This window comes from Artemia franciscana, chromosome 10, assembly GCF_032884065.1.
Source record: "Artemia franciscana chromosome 10, ASM3288406v1, whole genome shotgun sequence".
Taxonomy (NCBI): Eukaryota; Metazoa; Arthropoda; class Branchiopoda; order Anostraca; family Artemiidae; genus Artemia; species Artemia franciscana.
This window is the reverse complement of record NC_088872.1, coordinates 20,613,613-20,637,591: the sequence shown is the minus strand read 5'-3', so window position 1 is coordinate 20,637,591 and position 23,979 is coordinate 20,613,613. Positions and strand designations below refer to the sequence as shown.

The window sequence follows — 23,979 nt, the reverse complement described above, 5'->3', positions numbered from 1 at the left end:
AAAAAACAGCATACATACAGCTTTTTGTTTAATTAAAACTCCTCCAAACATTCCCAAAAAATTTCACCTTAATACCCTTAGCGTCATTATTTAGAGTAACTGTAGTGGTAGTAATAAAGTATACACATAGGGCCTTCTGGTTAGTTCAAGATCCCCCACAATTTACTCTTAACGGTCTAACTTAGTAATATAACTTGTTCTTCAGATAATACTTTGTCACATTTTTGAAAGTCCACATGCTTATAGTTTGTTTTGATATAGTTCAGCATCCACCTAAATATTCCTTAAAAGCTTCACCTTATTACCATTGGATTACACTGTAGCAATAGTTGTAGGAGCATTAGTGGCAGTATGCGCATAACACCTTTGGTTTCTTCAACATCCCCTAGTGGGAAAAAAATTATATTATATATTTCGGCCCTAAGTCCAAGAGCCGTCCTCAGCAATACACAAATATATAAGAAGAAAAAACAGGATAAAATCAATAGAACTAAAATGAAAAATTTTTAAAAACAGTCCCAGCATCCTTACCTCAGCGAAGTTTAAGTAGGATTAATAAATTAATTGTGATGAAACGAGGCAATTAATTGAAATGAAAGAAAATGATTTAAAAACTCGTTTTTAAAGCCAATCTTGCTTTTTGGCTGCTGATCTCATAGGTTTATTTGTGACAGGTTCCGTGCTAATATCTATTGTTTTTTTTATATTTCATCAGGTCATTTTTAATTAAATTTGTATATAGAGCATTAGAGTATTTATGTGACATAGGGCTTAAATATTGGTTCTAATTTGTTTCCCATTGTCGTGAGAAATTCCCTATTGTTCTTCTTGTTTTTGGTGTTTGTGATAGAAAGGCAGTGTGGTCTTCGTCGCTATTTATCCCCTTCAAGACACGCTGAAAATTTCAGCTTAATACCATCAACGGCTATTGAAGCATTTCTGATGTGTCCGCTTGACAACCTGTGTGGGCACAGTGTGTTTCAAATTAGTTCCATTTAGTTTCTATACATCCCAAATTTTTCACCTGAATATCCTTAGCTTTGATAGCAATATAGGTAGTATTAGCAATAAATGTACTAGCCTAAGCTTTTGTACTTGCAGTAGTAATAGAAGTAGTTATAACAGTAACAGTAGTAGTAGTATGAGTAGAGGCAGTAGAATTAGGATGAAAATATTTTTTTTTGGTTAGTTCAACATCCCTCACAAGCCCTGTTAGTTTCAACTTCACGCACCAAACTCTTCCCATGATATTGCTATTACACCCTTTTGACAACTTGCATACAGACGGCGTGTTGTTATTCAGTTCAGCTCCCCCCCCCCATAATTCCTTGAAAATTTCTCCTTCATACCCTTAGACGTAGTTGTAATAGTAGTCACAGTAGTAGTATTGATATTAATAGTAATAGTATTAACATTGCCTTTTGACCAGCAAAACATCCCTCTCATCTCTCTCTCTATATATATATTAAATAAAAAAAAACTAGTTTTTTGTACTGAAAGTAAGGAGCGACATTAAAACTTAAAACGAACATAAATTACTCCGTATATGAAATGGGTTGTCCCCTCCGCAGTCCCTCGCTCTTTACGCTAAAGTTTGACTCTTTGCCACAATTCTACTTTTTAAAACAATTAAAAACTTACGTAAAAAATATACGTACCTTAAGAATTAACTTACGTAACAAACTTTTATATTCTTATATTTTTATTATGTGTACGAGGGGGTTTGTACCCTCGTTAATACCTCGCTCTTTACACTAAATCGTAAGTTTTGTCCCAATTCTTTAAGAATTACCCCTGAATCAAAAAGGCCGTAGAATAAATAGTTGAAATCACTAAAAATATTTTAGCATAAAGAGCGAGGTATTTATCTCCTCCTAAATAACTCGCTCTTTACGCTAAAGTATTTTTAGAACCCCTCATATGCGTAATAATCTCTGTTCGTTTTAAATTTCAATGCTATTCCTTACTTTCATTTGAAAAAACGTTTTCATGTTTATTTTTTCATTGTTTTTTTTTCTAGTAATGCTAGAAAATCCTGCACCTTTTCATTGAATTTTTCTTCCCCCATGACATATTCCTCAAAGGAAAGATCCTCCCACAAAGCCCTCTCCCATCAACCCCACCCCCCAAACCAAAAAATCCCCATGAAAACGTCTGTACACTTCCCAATAACCATTACTATATGTAAACACTGGTCAAAGTTTGTAACTTGCAGCCCCTCTCTCAGGGATCGTGGAGGAGTAAGTCATTCCCAAAGACATAGTTATTATGGTTTTCGACTATGTTGAACAAAATGGCTATCTTAAAACTTTAATCTGTTGACTTTTGGAAAAAATGAGCATGGGAGGGGGCCTATTTGCCTTCCAATTTTTTTGGTCACTTAAAAAGGGCACTAGAACTTTTCATTTCCGTTAGAATGAGCCCTCTCGCGACATTCAAGGACCACTTGGTCGATAAGGTGACCCCTGGGAAAAAAAACAAAAAAAAACAAACAAACAAATAAACAAATAAACACGCACCCGTGATTTGTCTTCTGGCAAAAAATACAAAATTCCACATTTTTATTATAGGAGCTTGAAATTTTTGCTATAGAGTCCTCTGATATACCAAATGCGATAGTGTGATTTTCGTTAAGATTCTATGACTTTTAGGGGATGTTTCCCCCTTTTTTCCAAAATAGGGCAAATTTTCTCAGGCTTGTAGATAGGAGCTTGAAACTTCTATAGTAGGGTTAAGTTATATATTTAGAATCAGCGTAAAAATTCAATTCTTTTGATGTATCTTTTAGCATCAAAATTCCGTTTTTTGGAGTTCCGTTTACTATTGAGCCGGGTCGCCCCTTACTACAGTTCCTTACCACGAACTGTTTGAAAAGAAAATAATTCGGTATTTCGGGGCTTCTGACATTATTACTCCTTTGCGGAAGTTAGGCTCAAAATTGAAAAAGGATTATATTTTTTCTCTGGGCCCCTTCCACCTCTTAGTTCGTTTATTTTCCCGTTAGTTTTCACCTGTTTTCGCTTTATAGTTGTGTTATCTCTTAGCAGTTCTTTCGTTAGTTGAGTTATGGTTGTGGTATATATGTTTTATCGCTCGTATAGTTGTGTTATTTTCGAATTATACTCCATAATAGAGAGGCTCCGAACACCCAGCATTGTATATTAAACTCTTAATTTGACGTTTTTTTCTAACGTGACCAGATTCGTCCTGCGCCCTTTTCATTGAATTTTTCCCCCCATGGCATATTTCTCCAAGGAAATATCCTCCCACATAGCCCCCTCCCTCAACCCTACCCCCAAAACCAAAAAAATCCCCCCTGAAAACGTCTGTACACTTCCCAATAACCATTATTATATGTAAACACTGGTTGAAGTTTGTAACTTGCAACCCCTCCCCCAGGGACTGTGGGGGAGTAAGTCATCCCCAAAAACATAGTTATTATGATTTTCGACTATGCTAAATAAAATGGCTATCTCAAAATTTTGATCCGTTGACTTTGGGAAAAAAATTAGCGTGGGAGGGGGCCTAGATGCCCTCCAATTTTTTTGGTCACTTAAAAAGGGCACTAGAACTTTTCATTTCCGTTAGAATGAGCCCTCTTGCGACATTCTAGGACCACTTGGTCGATACGATGACCCCTGGGAAAAAAAAAAAAAAAAAAAACAAAAAAAACAAATAAACACGCACCCGTGATTTGTCTTCTGGCAAAAAATGCAAAATTCCACATTTTTGTAGATAGGAGCTTGAAACTTCTATAGTAGGGTTCTCTGATACGCTGAATCTGATGGTGTCATTTTCGTTAAGATCCTACGACTTTTAGGGGGTGTTTCCCCCTATTTTCCTAAATAAGGCAAATTTTCTCAGGCTCGTAACTTTTGATGGCTAAGACTAAACTTGATGAAACTTATATATTTAAAATCAGCATTAAAATGCGATTCTTTTGATGTAGCTATTGATATCAAAATTCAATTTTTTAGAGTTTTGGTTACTATTAAGCCGGATCGCTCCTTACTACAGTTCGTTACCACGAACTGTTTGATATATATATATATATATATATATATATATATATATATATATATATATATATATATATATATATATATATATATATATATGTAAATCCGAGAAGTTTCAACTTAATCAAATAGCCATTGCCATGACATTGCTGATATGTCCTCTTGATAACCTCTATGTTATCAAATTTTCTTTTCAGTGCTGTTAGTCTTACAAGAAGTATCAATAGAAGTAGTAGTAGTAAACGCAGTAATAAAAAAATTGAGTAAATAAAAAAATTGAGAGCAAAGATTATCGATCCCTACATCTCTCGCACACTAAGAGGGAGTGCCTATCCCTGAGCAACACCCCCTTGACAAATCAGTTGCTAAATTGAACTTAACATATATAAAACTAAATTTTTTATAAACCAATAGAATTGACCACTTTTACTTTCAATTTTCAAATAAATTTAAGACTGCAACTAATGCAATTATTATAAACGTAGCCTATACACAATTCATGCAAAATTTCGGACTGTCATGTAGAATGATTATACAGTATTACCAAGTTTTATATAGTAATGCATAACTGTTCACCTGCCATTTAGGGTATGTGGAACGTCAGTAGCTCTCTTTTTGAGGAGGAGGGGTTTACCCAAAACCTTAAAAGTTACTTTTAGGCCAGATTTTCCAGCTCTTATAATATATCTTTCTGATCACTATATAGAGGGAATTTAATAAAACAAACGAAGTTTTTCTGATGTAAATAAAAAGCTAAGTTGAAACTTGACACGAGAACAAATTATTTCTCCGTAGTTAATGTAACATTTTTTTCTTTTTTTTTAAAGAAAAAAAAAATTTAGTGAAGGGAAGGGGGGTGACTAGTTGCCTTTTGGTTACTTTTAACTCTTTAGGAGGACACTAGACCTATCAATTTCCAATCCAATGAGCCGAAGTTTCTACGACTATCTCTTGCATGTGAAGCAGCTCTGGGGGAAAATAATAGAGTAAATAACAGCAATAGATAATACAGGGAAGGCTTATGGCTCTTTAAAACAGGCAATGTTAGAGCGTCACCTCTCATACTGATTTCTGTTTTGTAAGAAGTTCGAGTTATTGTATAAATTTATTTTTACTCGTCATGAAATTTAATACAGCTCTACTTATCTTAAAAACACTTCTTTTTTTAATTCTTTTTACGAAAATCTGTTTTAACACTTAATATTTTTTACTGGTTTTAAAACTTTATCTTTTTGTAAAAAGCAAAGTTTCTGTCACAGACACTTAAGACTTGGAAGAACAAATATTAAAAAAAGTGGGAGAACAGGATATCAATCCCTATAGCTCTCACACACTAAGCAAGAGTGCTTATCCCTGAGCTACCTACCCTTGACAAATCAGTAGCTGAATTCAAGTTAATCTGGGCTAGTGGGCTTTCGAATGTAATATCTTAGGCTAAATAGAAAAAGATTGTCGCAATAAGAGGGGCGCTATCACCCCCCAGCACCAATAATATAGACGTAGACCAAAAATAGGGACTAAACGCCAATTCCTACATTTTGCTGCAATGGGACAGGAGCTATCATCCCGAAGCAACCTTGTTATATATATATATATATATATATATATATATATATATATATATATATATATATATATATATATATATGTATATATATATATATATATATATATATATATATATATATATATATATATATATATATATATATATATATATATATATATATATATATATATATATATATATATATATATATATATATCACCTCTCAGCCAGAGGCGAACCAGCTCTAAATGGGTATCTGGAGAAATCTGGGGAAGGTAAACAGCGAAATGATAGGTGTGCGAAATCACAGGATGGTTGGCCCCAACCCCCCATTGCACTTCCTGGCTGAAGGGCCAAGAAAGAGAAATCAACACTGCCGGTAGGGACTGTAAACTCCAATGCTGTATTCTTTTCTTTATATATATATATATATATACATATATATATATATATATATATATATATATATATATATATATATATATATATATATATATATATATATATATATAACACTCAAAACATTGAAATTATATCTTCCGTGGACCTAAACCTTTCTCTATTAGACTGTCTACCGCAATAATTAGGTCTCTAGAAGAAGTCTCCAAAATACCTGGGAGCAGTAGTGCATCTCCACGAAAAATATATTCCTGAAATTCTCCAAACTTTGGCAATTACTCATGAAATGTTTTATATCATCCCCATACTTCCAATAAACAGGACCAGCACAACTACCTCCTAAGCCATCCTCGTCACAAAATCCCAGTGTCTCCTACGCAGTGACACAATTCACTAGCACTTGCAAATAACTCTTAAGCCCCCTCCACAGTATGTTTAATCTCAAGTAAAACTCCTCTTCATTCACTATTTTAACATGCTGGGGAAATCTTGGGATATTTGACTTCTCAAAACCAGTAAGCCAAATCCGAATCTCCTGGCCCCGAAGGCACGATTCCAACATACCAAGGAAATCCTCAGGTTTGCAATAGGGACCATGGTCCTAATTCCATGCCCACAAAAAGCCAACATTATATACAGCATGTCTTTAACATGTTTTGGCCATGTTGCCTTTACAGAAGAATTCAACATCTCATTGCAAGCCGCCTTCGCAAGCCAATAAACGAAACCCAAAACAAACAGTAACTAAAATTAACAATCACGTCAAACGTAATGATAACAAATACTACTATGTATAAAAGTGAATCCTAAAACTAACAGAAATTAAAATGAATAATCAGGGAAAACTAAATACAAACAGAAATTACCAGAAACAAGAGTTCGGCTTCTGTTTCCTGAGCCTTCTAAACGCCATAGCATATAATTAAATATGAACAGAATCCATAGATTCGTTATTACTGCTGCCACTTATCTCTAAAATAAATTAAGAAAAGAAAGAGCGATTGAATTTAAATTAAAGCTAACAGGAAATAGAACGCTAAATCTGACAGAATTAAGCAATTCACTTACTACTGTAGGGTTATTTTCATCCTTTGGATTTCTTTCATTTCTGCCTTAAGCTTTTCACTGACAATTTTCCTGTCATTATCATTCAACCCCAAACTAGGAAGAGTCATGAGTTTTTTCAAGATTGCTGTTTCTTTTCTGAAAAGAAACAACGAAATCAATCATGGAAAGAAAACATTTAGAGAGAAAGAAAGGAAGAGCGAAGGAGAGGGAGAGAGAGAGAGAGAAGAGAGAGAGAGAGAGAGAGAGAGAGAGAGAGAGAGAGAGAGAGAGAGAGAGAGAGAGAGAAGAGAGAGAGGAGAGAGAGAGGAGAGAGAGAGAGAGAGAGAGAGAGAGAGAGAGAGAGAGAGAGACTTCGATCCATTTTTAATTAAGAAGTATTTGCACCTGTACTGTACAATCCATACTCACGGTCAACAGATAACCTACGGCGCATTGAAATTTAAGTAAGGAGCAACATTGAAACCTAAAACAACAAAAATTTACTTTGCATTTGTGAGGCCCCCCTTCGTCGACCTCCTACACTGTACAAAATTTTTATTAATAGTTCACCGAAAACATATTTAGTACAGCAAATATAGCCAGTTGTTTTTTACAGGCATTTTATCTACCAATCTCGTTTCATAACAATTAAAAGGGAAATTTTATTATTGAAAGTAAATACATATTAATAGGCTCCTACATCCTTAACGCATTATGAAAGATACTTTTATCCGATTCTCATTGCCATTTCATACGAGCATTAGTTCTTGAAGTACTGGGGAAATAAGTCAAACTTTGCGAGGAGAGAGGAACTATGAGGAGGGTGGGGGGACCATTATATACAGGATAATTACTGTTTGCTTCAAGTTAAATAGTCACTGTTTACTTTCTTTTTCAAGCACTTGTTTCTATTTGATTTCGGTTCGTTTCTAATACCATATTCAGGATTATCTGAAACATGGGGGGGGGGGCTGTGTCTTTACATTACAACTAAAATAGTTCTGCTATAACGAGGGAGATGGACATCCCCAAGCACTTATATTATATGCTTAGTCAAAGAATATTGCTCAACATGAAGGGAGATTAGAAGATAATAGCATCCCTTCCCATTGTTTCTTTCTATATTTACCTGAGGGTTCAATCAGATTATCTTGTAAAGATTGCATGTAGATATAGGGACAAATGTGCCATCATGCGTCAATAGGGCTGCTGAAGCTAGTATCCAGAATATATATATACCTTTTTAATAATTCTAAATCAATTAAATATCTAAAAATATTCATTCAGTTACATTTTAGCCCTCTGTCGGGCAAAATGTTTGTTCTGAGCTGCAAAATATCATAAAACAACATTTAGTAATGGCACAATCTCTTTTGCGACTTAACAAGGGCAGAAGAACTTTCAACGTTATTTTAAAATAGTCCTCAATGTCTAGTGGTTCGATACAATCATCCCTGAAAAAAAATGTGCCTGTGATATGGCTTTACATCTATAATAAGGTTTTCTGATATGCGAAATTTGAAGGCGTAATTTTCATCAAGTTTCCTTTCCTTCTTATGGGATCAGGCTCGTAGCTTTTAATGAGCAGTCTCAAACTTAATGAATGTTATGTTTTGGAATCTCAAAAATAATACCTATTCTTTTAATGTGCGTATTGTTGACATAACTCTGTTTTTTCAGGGTTTTGGTCACAATTAGCACGAGTAAATCCTTAATTGTAATTTGTTGTTATTTTTGACAACGTGTTGAAAAACTGAAAGTTGTCTTTTTTTCTTGAATAAACAATGCACTTACTATGACCGCAATATTTAACTAATCTTTTATTATTAGAAAATTTCAGATCCCCAAACAAAAAAATAATGATTCTTTGTATATGATGCAAAATTGGCAACATCGTAATTATAATCGTCGTCCGCTTACTATTACCAGTAGATCTCAATTTTCTATTCGGCATTTAGGACCCCCATGCATGGCATTGTTTACCTACGACTTTAACAAATATGGATAATTTTCGTGAATTCTGGCGGGAACTGAAGCTATTTTGCCTTAATATTTATGGTTTTGATAGTTAAGTGGACCTCAAGTGGAGCCAAGATGTTAGTTTTGTTTTAGGCGATACTGGTCAAGTGGTTTTAGTTCTTTTTGTTTTTGTCTTTTTCGAAGTGTAATCCCGTATCGATCAAAATGCAGGGTAATTAATTTTTTTTTTTTTCTTTTGCTTTCTTTTTTCATTTTCATCTCCTTTTTTGTATCGGTTTTATTTGTATGTTTACTGGGGTTGTAAGCCCAAACAAGCTTTGCTTCGGGTCATTTGCTTGTTTGTTTTGTTTATTTATATTAATAAACTCGCCTTTCAATCTCTTCTCTCTCTTAATAAGAACATGCTACTGCAGCAAGTTCTTATCATTCCTCAACTTGGTCAGGGAGATGGAATCATTCCTTAGAAAAACAAGAAAGAAAAGGTCAATCCTGTCATAACTTATCATTCCTTGATGTAACAACAAAAGTTTGCCTATTCCATTTTAGTTAATTAAAGTTAATATCATTCCTTAATAAAACGTAGAATGTTAGGAATGTACTGGAATGAGGCTTTCACAATAAAAAGAGACTTTTTTCCCTTTAAATTATCAGTGGGCAGGCCCACCTCATCTATGAATAAATCATTGGAAAAAAAATCACCTACAAATAAACGCAATTAGAAGTGAACTGAACCCTCTTTAATACAACATTGGATATTTTTTCACTTTGTATTCGAAGAGGGATTAGATCATCATAGCCCTTGAGAGAAAAATGCGTCGTAAGAAATTTATACCAAATAAACATTGGATTTCTTATGATGGTTGCTTATGAAATTCATTAATGAGAAGAATTGCATGTAAAATAAAAAGAAAAATTAACTGATAATGTTATAAACTTTTAGTAATCATAAAGAATTGCTCGTGAAGTAAAAAAAAAGGTGCTTCGAAAATTCTTCCCGGAACTCAGGTTCACAAAAAAATCAAGGGGGTCAATTAGACGAAAGATCGGAAACAATTGTAAGATTCTTATCTTGAACTATTAATAGATAAAATTAGTCTCGAGTTGAAGGGACATAAAGCAGTTGTGGGATTAATCAGGGCTCAATTTGCTTGTAGTGGTTCTGACGTTACTCGTGATCATGCTTCGTCTATATCATATTCACACAAAAAAAAAAATTTTCTCTATAAGAGAAAACAAGTATTGTTTTGGCTAAAATTCTTTTTAAAAAATTCAAGAAAGTTATAACAAATTCAAAGCGAGACATTCAGCTAATCTTTTGAAACTTCTTGCATTTGTGATTCATGTATCATTGGACCATATCTCAAATATATGTTTATCTTCAATGGTTTTCCCAAGTTAATTGAAAAATGCCTAAACTATGCCACAATTTGACAATGTGTTAATTCTAATGTTAATAATTCGACCTATTGCAATGTTTTCCCAGTTGTCAAGAATTTTAGAAAAGAAAATGGGAGAAAGAATGTTAATTTGTTCAGATAAAAGAATTGTAATTGCGCCAAAAACGCATGTTAATTGTACAACCTGAGCAATAGAAGTCATTACTTGAATAAGCCCTCATTTTTATGTAATCTAAAGAATGAGGCAAGCGAGGAAAATAAATGACAAACAAGACAAAATTAATAGAGAAGCTATTTTTGTTTTTGCAAGACAAAATTAATAGAGAAGCTATTTTTGTTTTTGCGAAAGGAACAAAGAAAAACATCATGACTTTCTACTTCAGACCCAAATACAAGAATTTGTATTTAGGGAGGGGGTACCAAATAAAACACCGGAAACAAATCAAATTATGTGAAAAACATAAGAAGTGATGTGAAAACCCATAAAAGTTTCTAAATGAAGCGACTCTCTAGTCCCCATGGCGTACATGTTCTATTCAATTTTTTTTTTATTTGAATGTTGTCGTATACTTTTTGCAAACAATTTTTGGTTAGTATGAGCCACACGGTTTTTATCCCCATGGAATGCAACACTGGCACACACGGAAAAATCGTTGACACATCTGGTTCCTTCGGTTCAAAACTTCAGCTACACTTTCGCTAGAAAGTTACTTTAAGAATAAATTCTAAGATAAACATAATACTTCTCTAGCTCTTTAAGTTCATTAGCAGGGTTTGAAATGGCATTTTCCTGGCACTGGATCGTGGAGAGTGATGCACTCGTTGCCTCATCTTTAGCTTCATGAAACAGCCTTTCAGAGTTTTGGATTAAGAGTTGAGAGCGTTCAACGTTTTGATACCTGGAAAAACAACAAAATTGTCATAAACTCATAACCACAGCACGGCTATGTTAGGGGCTACTTTTGGAAATTAAGTGATTTCACTAAGCAGCATAGATTTCGAGGAAAGGGGGAAACCAAAAAATGCCCAGTGGATGCTCCAACTGTTGTTCAACTATTATTGTGGGTTAAACAACTAGGGGCTTGTATAAAGAGTCTCCCTTTTAGGCATGGGAGATTTCACAAAACATTTTGGTATACTTGGGATTCTCTTTTTGGAAATTAAGTGACTTCAATAAGCAGCATACATTTCGAGGAAAGGGGGAAACCAAAAATGCCCAGTGGATGCTCCAACTGTTGTTCAACTATTATTGTGGGTTAAACAACTAGGGGCTTGTATAAAGAGTCTCCCTTTTAGGCATGGGAGATTTTACAAAACATTTTGGTATACTTGGGATTCTCTTTTTGGAAATTAAGTGACTTCAATAAGCAGCATACATTTCAAGGAAAGGGGGGAACCGAAAAATGTCCGGTGTATGCTCCAACTGTTGTTCAACTATTGTTGTGGGTGCAACCACTAGGGGCTTGTACAAAGAGTATCCCCTTTAGGCATGGGAGATATGACAAAACATATTGGTATTCTTGGGATTCCAACTATTTATGGGAATAGGACTGAAAAAAGAATGAACCCTCTGGTCGAATCGGTTGAACCCAACCAAATACAAGAAAACGAATAGCCACTGACTGATTGCGTTGAGTTTAAGGAGGTGTGGTATACACATCGGTCATATGAAAACTATCACAATAAACCATTTTAATTGCTACAAAGGAGCTAAGGATATTTAGGAGCTAGGATATTTTACAAAAAAAAAAATCATAATCAAAAAAGTAGTGGTTGTCCAAAAAGTCGCTTCGCAAAATTCATTTACTTAAAGTTCGTCAGTCAGCAAAATTCCTCAATTTCGTTAGGCCCAGGCTTAATGACTAGAGCTTCATATTTTTCGAAAACGGCATAAACTATCTATCAAAACAACTAGAATCTTCTCAAATTAAAATAATATGGGCTGTATTAACAATAATTCGTATACACTAAACAGACGACACAACCACAGGATTCAATAAATTATTCTTTACTTTTTTCCCCCTTGCAAAGCTGGGCTCTCCTGCAGGATGTTCTTTACGGTGTTACCAAGCTCTTTGGTCTAAGTTTATTTTTGGGTAAATATACGTACCGTAAATCTACAATTCCCAGATGTATCGTGCATGCAACCAGTTTCATCTGGTAGTTGAGCGATGCCCAACACCAATAACTTCAATTTAACAGAAAAAGAAAATTAGTAAAATATAAATATGGCCTCCAGACATAAACTGATGAACACAACAACAATTTGGGCCTAAATGTCACCATAAAGCCGCCGAGAGAAAATTCTGAGATGGCTAGTCGATCTAAAATTACTGAAAATTATATTTTTGAGAACTTCAGTTTCAGAGACAGTTATGCCTCGCGATAACACATTCGTTCCTAAGAATGTCGACGTTAAAACTTCAAAGAGTCACTTTCATTCGACTATAGTTTCTTAGGTCTGAATTTCAAACTCTAAAAACTTTTTAAAAATGTGTTTAATTGATTCGAAAGCCGCCATGTAGAGTTGGAGATCTTTCTCCTTGAAATACCCACGTTTTCAGTCTTCAAGATACTTATTTAAGAAGGCTAGTATCTATATATTCAATACTGTCGCTCTCTCTCTCAAAAAGCGCAAAAATATAATTTTAATGTTGGAAGTGGCAACCATACCAGTCTGGAGTTGGAGGTGGTGATTCCAGAGGAGCGTGTTCCAATTCTGTCCTGTCTAGGCCTCTAAGAACTTCATAGACCAGGTCTTTCATGCCTTTCACACGAAGAGCGTAGTCAGCTTCCATCTTTAAGCTGAAAAAAATAAGAACTTACTAAATTCATGATTGCTGAAACGTTAAAGAGAGAAAGAGAGAGAGAGAGAGAGAGAGAGAGAGAGAGGAGAGAGGAGAGAGAGAGAGAGAGAGAGAGAGAGAGAGAGAGGAGAGAGAGAGAGAGAGAGAGAGAGAGAGAGAGAGAAAGAGAGAGAGAAAGGGCACTGAAACTACAGTCACTAGTGAAAGTTATTCCTAAGATTTTCATTTCGTTCACAATCGGGAAAGGGACTAGAGGCATATCTAAATTCAACTCCAAAGGATTGAAACGAATTATCTTCGACTTGGCTACGTTGATGGTAAGGTCATGACTTGAGCATTCGGTCTTTAGCTGATCAAATAACTGGTCTGAAAACTGCTTTGTTATGATAGTGTTTTCGACCAGGTAAGAGAGCACTGTGGATAGATCATCTATAAACTTGTAACGGTCGACTTGAGAATTAAGCAGGGAGTTTATTCCAACCAGGAAAATTATTCCAGCTAATTCCGTGCCTTGTAGGGCCCCGCAAGAAGTGTCCGACCATGATGAATCCGAATCGTTTTCGTGGAGTGCAAAGACTTTTTGTTTTCGGCCAGTTAAGAAGTCAAGTAAAAGGCCAAGGGTCCGTCGTTTGGACCCCATTTCCTGGAGATTCATGCCTGAAGTCAGGGGGCGGATTAGGTCAAAGGCCTTTCTGAAATCCACTGCGCCAATATCGACGAAACAGCTACCTTTTCGAGCCATTGGAGGACACGGTCAAACATCCGTACTAGGTAGAATGTAGTGCTACACTTGGGGAGCCCACCGAACTAGAATTTATCAATACGCCCATGAGTTTTTTTCAGGAGAAACTTGAGTATGAAGGGCTCCATTACTTCCGCCAAACAAGGTGTAAGTGAGATGGGGCGGAGATCGTCGCATGTACTATGGGGGCACTTTTTAGGGATGCCCCTAATGTAGGCCCGTTTCCACTGTGACTGGAAATAGCCAGAAGCAAAACACTCGTTTAAGAAGATGGACACTGGTAATGCTATGAAAGCAGCATATTCACGTAGCAATTTGACAAGTAATTCACAAGGGTATGAAGATGCATTCAGTTCAATTTTCCTTAATTCCGTTTAAACAACGAATTCACTGACAACTATGTCGCTCTCAGGCTCACATTTTTCAAGTATGGTGGACTTTTCATCAGTCGTAATGGGCGGATAGGTAGTACAGATCTTAGTGGAGAATTCGCACATTTCTTCTCCACTAATTAAAGACCCATCATCCTTTCTGATCTTTACACTGTTGTTAGAAGCTTGGCCGGCCACTTTTTTCAAGCCTTGTGCCACGTTTTGGCGTCTTAAGTAAATAGTTGGTAGGCTATGGTTTCATGACCGTAGCGAGTTTTACCTTTCTGTACCAAAGACACTATTTGATTTCGCAATTTCTTGCCGTTGATAATATCACCACAGGAGTAGAGGCGAGATCTCTGTTTTATTAGTGATTTCATAGCTGGAGAGATCCAGGGTTTATCGTATTCACTAACAACAAATGATTTTGTTGTAACGATCTCTAGGTATTTACGGTATAAAGTATTACAGTACTAGGTGTTTACAGTTATACTCACAAATTATTGTAGGCAGAGACTGAAGCTATCTTAACACTAAAATTTAAGAGAGAATATTAACATAGATCCTAAGCATTATTAGGAAAAAGAGATTTACAGGTTTTTATCGTGTGCCGCCTTTTCTTCGAGTAATTTTTTCTCCATTTCAGCAATTTGGGTTTTTATATTCTTCCCTGATCGGCTTGAGTCACACTTCAGAAGAGTGATTTCTTCGTCTTTTTCCTGTATCTTCAGAACAAGCTCATCAACCTAAAAGAAGAAAACTATTTATTAAAAAAGTAAAATAGGCAAAAATTAAAAAGTTAGAAAGGTTATGCTAAACCAAGCTGTACTTTCTTCAAAGTACATGAGTAACACAGTAAATAAAATCTAAGTTGTGCATTATTTTCAAAGTTTAGATCAAATTTTATTAGTTTCTATTCAGGAGAGTAGAAAATAATAAAGCAGAAATTTATTATGCAGACTTAGAAAATAAGTCACACCACGAATTTCCGAAGATCAGAGGTCGATACCCTTTCGACAGAAGGAATGATTATAGGCGTTTAGACCAAGAGTAATACAATAAATAAAATCTAATTTGTGCATTAATTTCAAATTTTTGATCAAATTTCATTCGTTTCTATTCAGGAGAGTAGAAAATAATAAAGCAGAAATGTGTTATGCAGACTTAGAAAGTAAGTCACACCATACATTTCCGAAGATCAGAGGTCGATAGCCTTTCGACTGAAGGAATGATTATAGGCGTTTAGACCACCAGAATTGAGACAGTAGATTGTACTATTTAAGTCTGTTTTGCAACAAACCTGGAAACACAAAAAAGAATTTCTGCTTCAGCTTAAGGTCAATTTTGAGCGGTAAACTGAACAATCAAAGGATGAATTACTAGATGAATCTACCAGCATATTGTTTTAAGTATACCATTTACAATTTTAAGACATTATAACCGTCTTTTATCTGGGGTACTAGTGTACCCCAAACGAAAAAGAATCCTGTTTTTCTTTTTACCTTGGTCTTATCTTACAATAAATCTTTATCTGGAGCTTTCTATTAATGTAAATAGAAAGCTCTATTTTCTTAAAAGCATTTTAAAAATTGCAAACATGGCTTACAATTCTATCCCTAGTGGTATTTTCATAACAGCTTTGCGAAGATAATACAATACTTTAGAATAAAAAGCTAATTTTCAGGTCATTATTGTAGGTCGGGAGGCATATTCAACACAAGCATAAATTATCAGAACGTGATCTTTCTTACATCTGAGAGAAAAAAAACTAAAAAAATATATAGCATAGAAGGAATATTTTGGGTCCCAAAACTAATAACGATAATGATATACAGATTAGAATAATGAAGTTAGCAAAACACAGCTTTCCCTCTCATTGATTTGCTTTTGTTGGACCCAAGGTGGAAAAGAATGCTAAAAGCAGTTAGTATTCTTAACAAAAAGATGGGAAATGTTCTACTAAAAGTCTACATCGTCTTCCTTCAATATTCAAAAGACTTTTGGGGCTCCACTTTAAAAGATCCGAGACACAACCCCCTTAGTCCCTTGTGTGAAACCACATGGGACTTTCGAAATCCAAATATTTGTCATGCTTTTATTCCTTTCTTCACGGTTGCAACAGTAGCTACAATGTATTAAAGGGCCAACCACAGCCCATACCAACCAAAAGTTGAAAAACGCGTAAAAAAAAAAACTGCCTAATGAGAAAAATTGACATCTGAAATAAGTTCCGGAATGGTAACTATTATTTCGGTTTATCTTAAAAGTAAGAGTTTATTGTGAAACAATTTCAGGCTGATTTCGAAAAAAAGCCTGAATCCCGTCGAAAATGGTGTATGATTGAAATGAAAAGTTGGAATAAGCATGGTCAAAACTTCATACAGAAGAATTAAAGTCATTCATCTAGAAAAAAAAGGAAAATAAATTTTATGCATGGGTAGCACTGGCGTGTCTCTTTTTTTCCAGAGCAAGTGGTTTACCAGAATATCATAGAGCGGTGTTTAACGTAAATAATTTCTTAGACCACACTACTTTTCCATTCACGTAAAGTTAAGCAAGAAAAAAACGGTTTTAATTTCAACAAAGCAGTGAACAAAAAATATTTAAATCAGGACAAACTATAACTCTTCGCTAAATAATGGAAAAGACAAGGTTCCAAGAAACATACAAAAGGGAGTATACAAAATTCCATGCTCTTGTGGTAAATGAATGAATGTGAAGAACACAGCAAAATTTAGAAAATAGACTACAGCAACACAAAAATGTCATAGACCGCCCGTTAAAACAAAAAAAAAAACCTGGAACGTTTGAATCAGCTGTAGCAGAACGCGTATTTAATTTTCCTTATCGCAGTGTTTTATTTGATCAAACACAAAATTGTATCGTAAAAGACGTAAAAATACGCCTGTAGGACTTTTGCAAAGTTTCAGAGAAATTACAGAAATATAAAAGATTATCTATGGGGGTATTAGCATTAATAGAGATGAAGGAAATTTTAGAAAAAACAAAATTTATAATAATTTAATTAAGAAGCAGTTAAAATCTTCAGCCATTAGTGATTTATATAATTGTCCTGGAACGAGTGATGACCTTCCGAACAAAAGTCAGAATGAGGTCACAGCTGGGAAACTAGCATACTAGCAGCTAAACTAGCAAACAAACAAGAATCATTTATCTTATAATTCATGAATTTATTGATTAACCTGTGAGATTTAGTTAGGGGTGATGACCTGGGGTTTGGTGAACTTTTTCGCTTGTTCAAGTAAATATAGTCTTCACTTTTAATAGATTCCCATTTATACACTGAACGTTGAAAGGAGAGTGACCCATGATTTCACTATAGACATTCGCTTTAGTTTTATTCTTATGTCGTAACATCAGTGCAGAAAGCTTGTTTTTATAATGCAAGTTGTTCTTATTTATTTTTTTTCTTCTTCGTGTGTTTAGTTGCCGTGTTTTTTGTGTGGGTTATTTTTTTTAAACATTTCTTTTTTGTTCTTTTCGTTGGTTTTTTTTTTTGTCGAGAAAGGCTCTCGGACGTAGGGACGAAATATTTGGAATATTTTTTAATCAAAGTGTTGTCTTGTTTTTATTTTTTGTTCACTGCTTTGTTGAAATTGAAACCTGTTTTTTCTTGCTTAATTTTTCGGAGATGCTTAATGGCCCATTTAAAAACTATTGTTCATATCTACGTGCATATTATAAATTCCACTATTTGCAAGAGTCATTTGGCAATAAAAATGGTACCTTTGATGCCATTTCCCAAGTGCTGGTGCTAGCGGTGGTCCAAGAAGATCGGCAGTGGGCTCATTCGAAGAGGATTTAAAACTTATAGTGCCATTTTTAAGTGATTGAAAAGATTGGAAGGCAGCTAGCCCCCCTCCTCCATAGCCCCCTTCCCTAAAAGTTGTCTGACCAAAATTTTGAGATGGGCATTTTATTCTGCATAGTTGAAAGGTCCAATAGCTATGCTATTGGGGATAACATTACCCTCCATGTTCCCTGGGGAAAGCAACTATAATGCTACAGCAAATAATAAAATAAGTTTATTTACCAGTTCAGTTAGTTCCATCAGTAGAGCGTGGGAGTTTGTGTCAGAAAGTCAATGGTTCAAATTGGTCGTTTTCCTTTTCAATCATAGCGTTGTCCCTTCTATATAATTACGTGGACAATCTGTCTTTAATAAGGGTGGCTAAGGTAATTCTTAACCAATGCTGTTTTCGTTACTACGCCAATTAATCATGATTAACCACCAAAATTTTAGCGATTTTGAACCTAATTTTTTTTTCTGATAAATTCGGGGTCAAAACAAAACAATAGCTTCACATTTTCTTAATTTTTTTTTTTTTAGTATTCCGGCAAAAGAATTCAATCAAATTGTTGAAATTTTGCAACTAACTATTTTTTTTTTGGTTCCCAGTCTCTGAAGAAAGGGCTGTAAATTACCCAATTTGCCCATTATTTACATATAACCTAGTATTTGTTATACGGACATTGGCAGGGGGAAAGGGAAATTTTTCATGGGAAGGATAGTTTTCCATGTGAGGGAAAGTTTCTGGAGGAACATTTCAGGAGAAATTTGCAGAGGGGGAGGGGGATGTCTTGTCACGATTGGATAAAAACGTCACAATTAAATAATTTCTTTCAACTGGAAGTAAGGAGTAACATCAAAACTTAAAATGAACAGAAATTATTCCGTAGATGAGGGCCCTCCCCCTGAAGTACTTTACTTCCTTCAGAAAAACATCGTTTTTTTTAACAAATTCACATCAGAACTAAGCATTATCGGATATAACAGATAAGCAGTGCTTTTTCCATTACTTCGTACTTCAAGATTTATAACTAAATCAATTAAGTACTGAACAGCCTTTAGAACTATGCATACCCATTTTTTAAGACGCCAGAAGCATAATTTCTACATTTTCTGAAAGCTCCTTCAGAAAAAATTACGTTTTTTCTTGTTATGTTGGCAGATTAGAGACAAGAAGAATGACCCTTAATAACAGTTTTTGCGTTTATTTTAAAAAGTGATAAGTTGTTTCATTACATTGTGGTATGAATCGTATTTCATGAAATTGCAAATGTAATTTCTAATCGTCAAAAGATGACACGTTATTCTATTTGGCAAACCATATCGGATTTTGTTTAGAACTTTCATTAAACAACAACTACAACTTTTCCGATTTAAGCATCTGTCGTTTTTCCTTTAATTGTTTAGCATCTTCTCATTTTCTGATGGTATTTACGTATGTGTTTTTCTGTTTAGTGTAGTTTTTCGTTTTTTTTTCTCCACTGATGATGGCTTCTGGATCCAAAAGCGAAGCACTGATGAAGCTTTAGCTGGTATATACTTTTCTGCGTTTTAAAATAAAAGTTTCAATCATTATTTATATATTTTCATTTTATTTTATTTCAAGAGAAAGGTCGAGATATAGGGAGAGGGAGAAATAGAAAGGGAGAGAGAGAGAAAAGAAAGAGGAGAAGAAGAGATAAAAGAGAGGGGAAAAGAGAGAAAAAGTGACATATAGAGAGAAACGGAGAGAGAAAAAGAGAGCAAGATAAGGATTGAGAACCTCCCCACCTTTGTACGATGAGGAGGTTTAAAACATGAAAGTGTATTTTCAAGTCACTGTTTTTATTTTGCCAGGGGTCCTTTCTACCTATCTTAGGAGTGATCTCTTCTTGCTATTGCTTTTATATGCGGGCATTTGACGACATGGCAAAACGACAAAAGGCTTAGATATGGTATCTACCAGACGAATAATCCACTAAATTTTGAGTTAGAAATGCATTTTTTCGAAAGATTTTCCAAGTTTTTGGATCAAATTCTTAAATTAATGATTAAATTCTTCGGCTCAATAAAATTTAATAAACAAGGCCTAATGGATACCTATGTTTGGAAAATGACTCGACATATATGATTTATTTGAAACAAACAAATGACCTACCCTGTCGAAAAGCTTAGTAGACTTGAGAGAAGGTGAGGCGCCAAAAAAACAGGTAAGAATTTAATTCAATAATGCTTTTTAAATTATAAACAAAGAAAAAAGGATAGGAAACAAAGTAGAGACGAAACACGAATATACACAAACAAAACACATGAGTATGAACCTTGATATCAGGTAAGGTAGAGAGAATATATTACATCATCCATATACGCCTTTCAATGGACTCTTTTAACACTTAAATGAAAGGTTAAGTTCTAATTGAGTTAAAACAATTTTTTTTTTGTTTCAAGATTCGCATCTTCTGCAACTTGTGAAAATCAAACACTGTTCATTATATCTATGGATAGAGTTACAACTGTTGCAACAACGAAAAATATCTAAAAGATGCTGTAATGACCGAAAGATTTCCAATTCACTTTCGAAGCAAAGACATGCAAAATCTAACTGGTTTTATTTCCGTTTATTTTTAGCATTTACCTCGAGCAAAGTATATTCCCCATAGAAAATTTTCTGACAATTGTAAACTGTTTATACAAAACGGTATAAAATACTTTATTTTAGTCACTTTAATTTTGGAGTCTATCTTTCAAAAGTTTATTTGCGTTAATATTGACATTAATTATGTTAAGCAAAAACATTGGTTGTTTGCACTAACTTGCGTTAACCTTAAGAGGAAAAAAGGGTTTCTGAATAATTTTAGCAACTAATCAAACAGGGGGGGGGGCGGGGAATAACTCCAGCGCACAATTTTAGTCATAAGAAAAAAAAGCGATATACATTGTAAAACAAGCTAAACATTTAAAATGAACAAAAAATTCTTCTCAAGTGTTTACAACAACATATCAGTCCACCATATCCTTTCATAAAAAAAAAGTTGCACAGAACAGATTTCCTACCCAAAAAGCAAAATTTTTCAGCCATCGAAATTTCTCTCGATAAATTTATACCAGTGGTGAAATTGGATTCGACATAAGGGATAGTCTGGGGTGCTCTTCTCCTACGTCAGTCCAAAACCAACCTCTATCCCCAAACAAAAATTGTATAAAATAGTAAAAATTAGTAATAAAAATAAGTATTCAGTGCTGGAAGTGTCATAAGGACACAAATGAAATATTTTGATTTAATAAAAATAAGAAGGTTTTGAAGTATGAAAGCAGTCAGAGGAGAAAGTAACTTTAACACAGCTTTAAACTTAAGATAAAGTTGACGATAAAAGTGAACCACTATAGAGCAATTGAATCCCCCCAGTAGTTACGTTTACTTTTGTAACAAGTGTTTCATATTTATATTTGAGCATGAAATATTGAAAGCTTCACAATTTTGTTCTTCAGAATCAAGAATTAAGTAAATGAACAAAAACAGCGCTTGATACTGGAGCATAAATTTTTTTTATGTTGTCCTTGAAGTATTTTTCTAAGAACTTCCTAAAAGCAATGTAGAAAATAAGATATCAAACTAAAAATTTGTTGCCCTAAAACCAAATTATGTCAAGAATTGACACTTATGTATAGTCACTTAGAGTTATCACTGCATGTGTACTTTTTTTTTTAGCTTAATTTGAAATATGTAGAACTACACACTACTTTTAAAATTACGGTTGCGCTTTTTTTTAGTTGGATTTAAGCTATTGATATATGTTAGAATCCCTGCCCCTGTTTATCAGATAAATGTCCCTGTTTTCTACATATAAATTTACCTATAAGGTAATTTTATTTGCGCTTTAAACTCTGTCTTAGAGGCTAGACTATTTTCAATGACAATTGAAATGTACTAATTTCAAAGAGGAAATAAACCTGAATCCCAGGCCATTGATTCTTAATTTATGGATAATGTAAATTTAGCTTGGGGCTGCATTAGGCTGACCGGCTAGTGGCTGCAGTGGTTGGCTCTGGAGGCGAGTTTACGTCTTTGTGAACATGTCTTTTTTTTAATTAGTTTTTGTTATGAGTTCATCTTTGGAGTTCATGTTCGGAGCTCGTCTGTAGAATTATAGAGCATTGGATTTGTTAGGTTGGTCATTAAACATGAGTTACATTTTCTATGATTGTTATTGATTATTTTCCCCGGCCCCTGATAGGGTTGAGAAGAGAGTTTTTGGAGATTACAGTCATTATAATTAATGCTAGAGGCCGGTCCCCGTCCAAAGATCTGTTTATAAATAAATTATTGGTGGCACAGACTATGACACCCTGGACCAAATAGACCTGGGCCAAATAGCCTGGGCCGCGATGCCATACACTAGCACCATCAGTAGTTCCGCTGTGGGACGTACCCTGGAGGCGCTAGATTACGAATAATATAGAACCAGTGATGAGTGACTACTGCATGTGGACTTCCATGTAATAAATACACCTTTTGATTTTTTTGAAATGTAACAGAAGTACTATCGAAGATTTTTCAATTTTATTACTATTAAAGTAGTTATTTGGTAGCTTTTGATTGATGGCTGGATGGATAGAAAGGTTTCTTAGAGCCTAAACTGCAAAAAGAGCCTATTAATACAACAGGCTCTTTGAGCTTATTATGCTGGCGGGTAAGTTATATAGTAAGTAAGAAAGTGAAGAAACACCTAGTCGATTTTCAGCTATTAAATGATGCATTTGGCTAAGATTTTTGTTAGATATATATAACAATACCGTATTTAAAAAGAATATAACAGTTTCAAGATTATTCACCGATGATATGAAGAAGAAATGAGACCATTTAGAGAGGACTGTGAGGAACTTCGCTTGATAAATAAAAAAAAAGAGAAAAAGACAATGTAAACGGCACTAAGCATGTAGGTTATTAATATGTTAAAATCGTCGAATAGAGCAGGAGAGGTAAACTCTCTTTAAAGTCAGTTCAATTCTCTGAGCTTGTGATGAAAAAAGGTGCTATGTGCAATTATTTCACAAATCGAAAAAACCTTGAATTCTTCCTTGAGTTCAAGTACTAAGTATTTCCTGGAAGCATTCTTAAGCATTCAAACTGGAAATTCCCAACAAATATCTTCTTGAGGAGGAAAAGATACCCCTAGTCCAAAAAAACGTTTCAAGCGGACTGAAGATAGCAAACGCACCAAACCTTCTAAAAACTTGACGGACGTGAGGGTTTGCTGCAGAATAAAGAGGGTTTCAAAGACGTTTATACTTCCTCATGTTCAAGAACGTCAGGAATTCTATCCTCATTTTGTTAACTATGAACATCAGTAAATAGGAAGTTGACATAAGTAAATCACTTATTGTCCTCTGTAACCTCATAAGAAATAACTTCACCTTCCAAGAAGCTGGACTTTTAATCATCAGAATCACTGATACTCAGCCTTCTAGCCATTCCAACTGGTGTGCTTGTATTTTATTTTTTCCTGCCGTCAGAAAAATTGTATTGTTTAATATAGACGTACTGAACATTGAAATAACAGTCTTTGAATGGAAGTTTCTATTGAGCTAAATCATCAAGGAAGAGATTTTATAGAAATGCACCTACCAATGCTGCAATAAGCTTTACAGAGTGCCTGAACTTTGTCCGTTTATTCAGAAGACTTTTGGTTTTGAGATACACGCTAGCAAAAAAAAGATCTGTCTTCAGATTCAAGCATGTACAGTTGAATCTTAAGGTCTTCGAACATCGTTGAGTACTCCTTCATAAAATTAATTTCATTTGTGTTATGCTCAGATTATATCATAGTCACACTGGTGAACAAATCAAAATTAAGCACAATTATAGCGTCAAATATGG

The 23,979-nt window shown here is 34.6% G+C and overlaps 1 protein-coding gene across 10 annotated transcripts in view; it reads right to left on the bottom strand.

Moving 5' to 3' along the window:
• LOC136031897 (neurofilament light polypeptide-like) overlaps window positions 1-23,979 on the bottom strand; it is a 162,572-nt gene that overhangs the window by 60,192 nt on the left and 78,401 nt on the right. For 9 of the 10 annotated variants that reach the window (XM_065711885.1, XM_065711876.1, XM_065711884.1 and 6 more), the window contains 4 exons: window positions 14,906-15,057; window positions 13,065-13,196; window positions 11,135-11,290; window positions 7,036-7,170 (listed from right to left, as the gene is read on the bottom strand). In XM_065711885.1, coding sequence (XP_065567957.1) covers window positions 7,036-7,170; window positions 11,135-11,290; window positions 13,065-13,196; window positions 14,906-15,057 — 575 coding nt within the window. Of the gene's footprint in view, window positions 1-366; window positions 386-7,035; window positions 7,171-11,134; window positions 11,291-13,064; window positions 13,197-14,905; window positions 15,058-23,979 lie in introns of those variants that run through there. The other variant, XM_065711883.1, reaches the window with a different exon arrangement.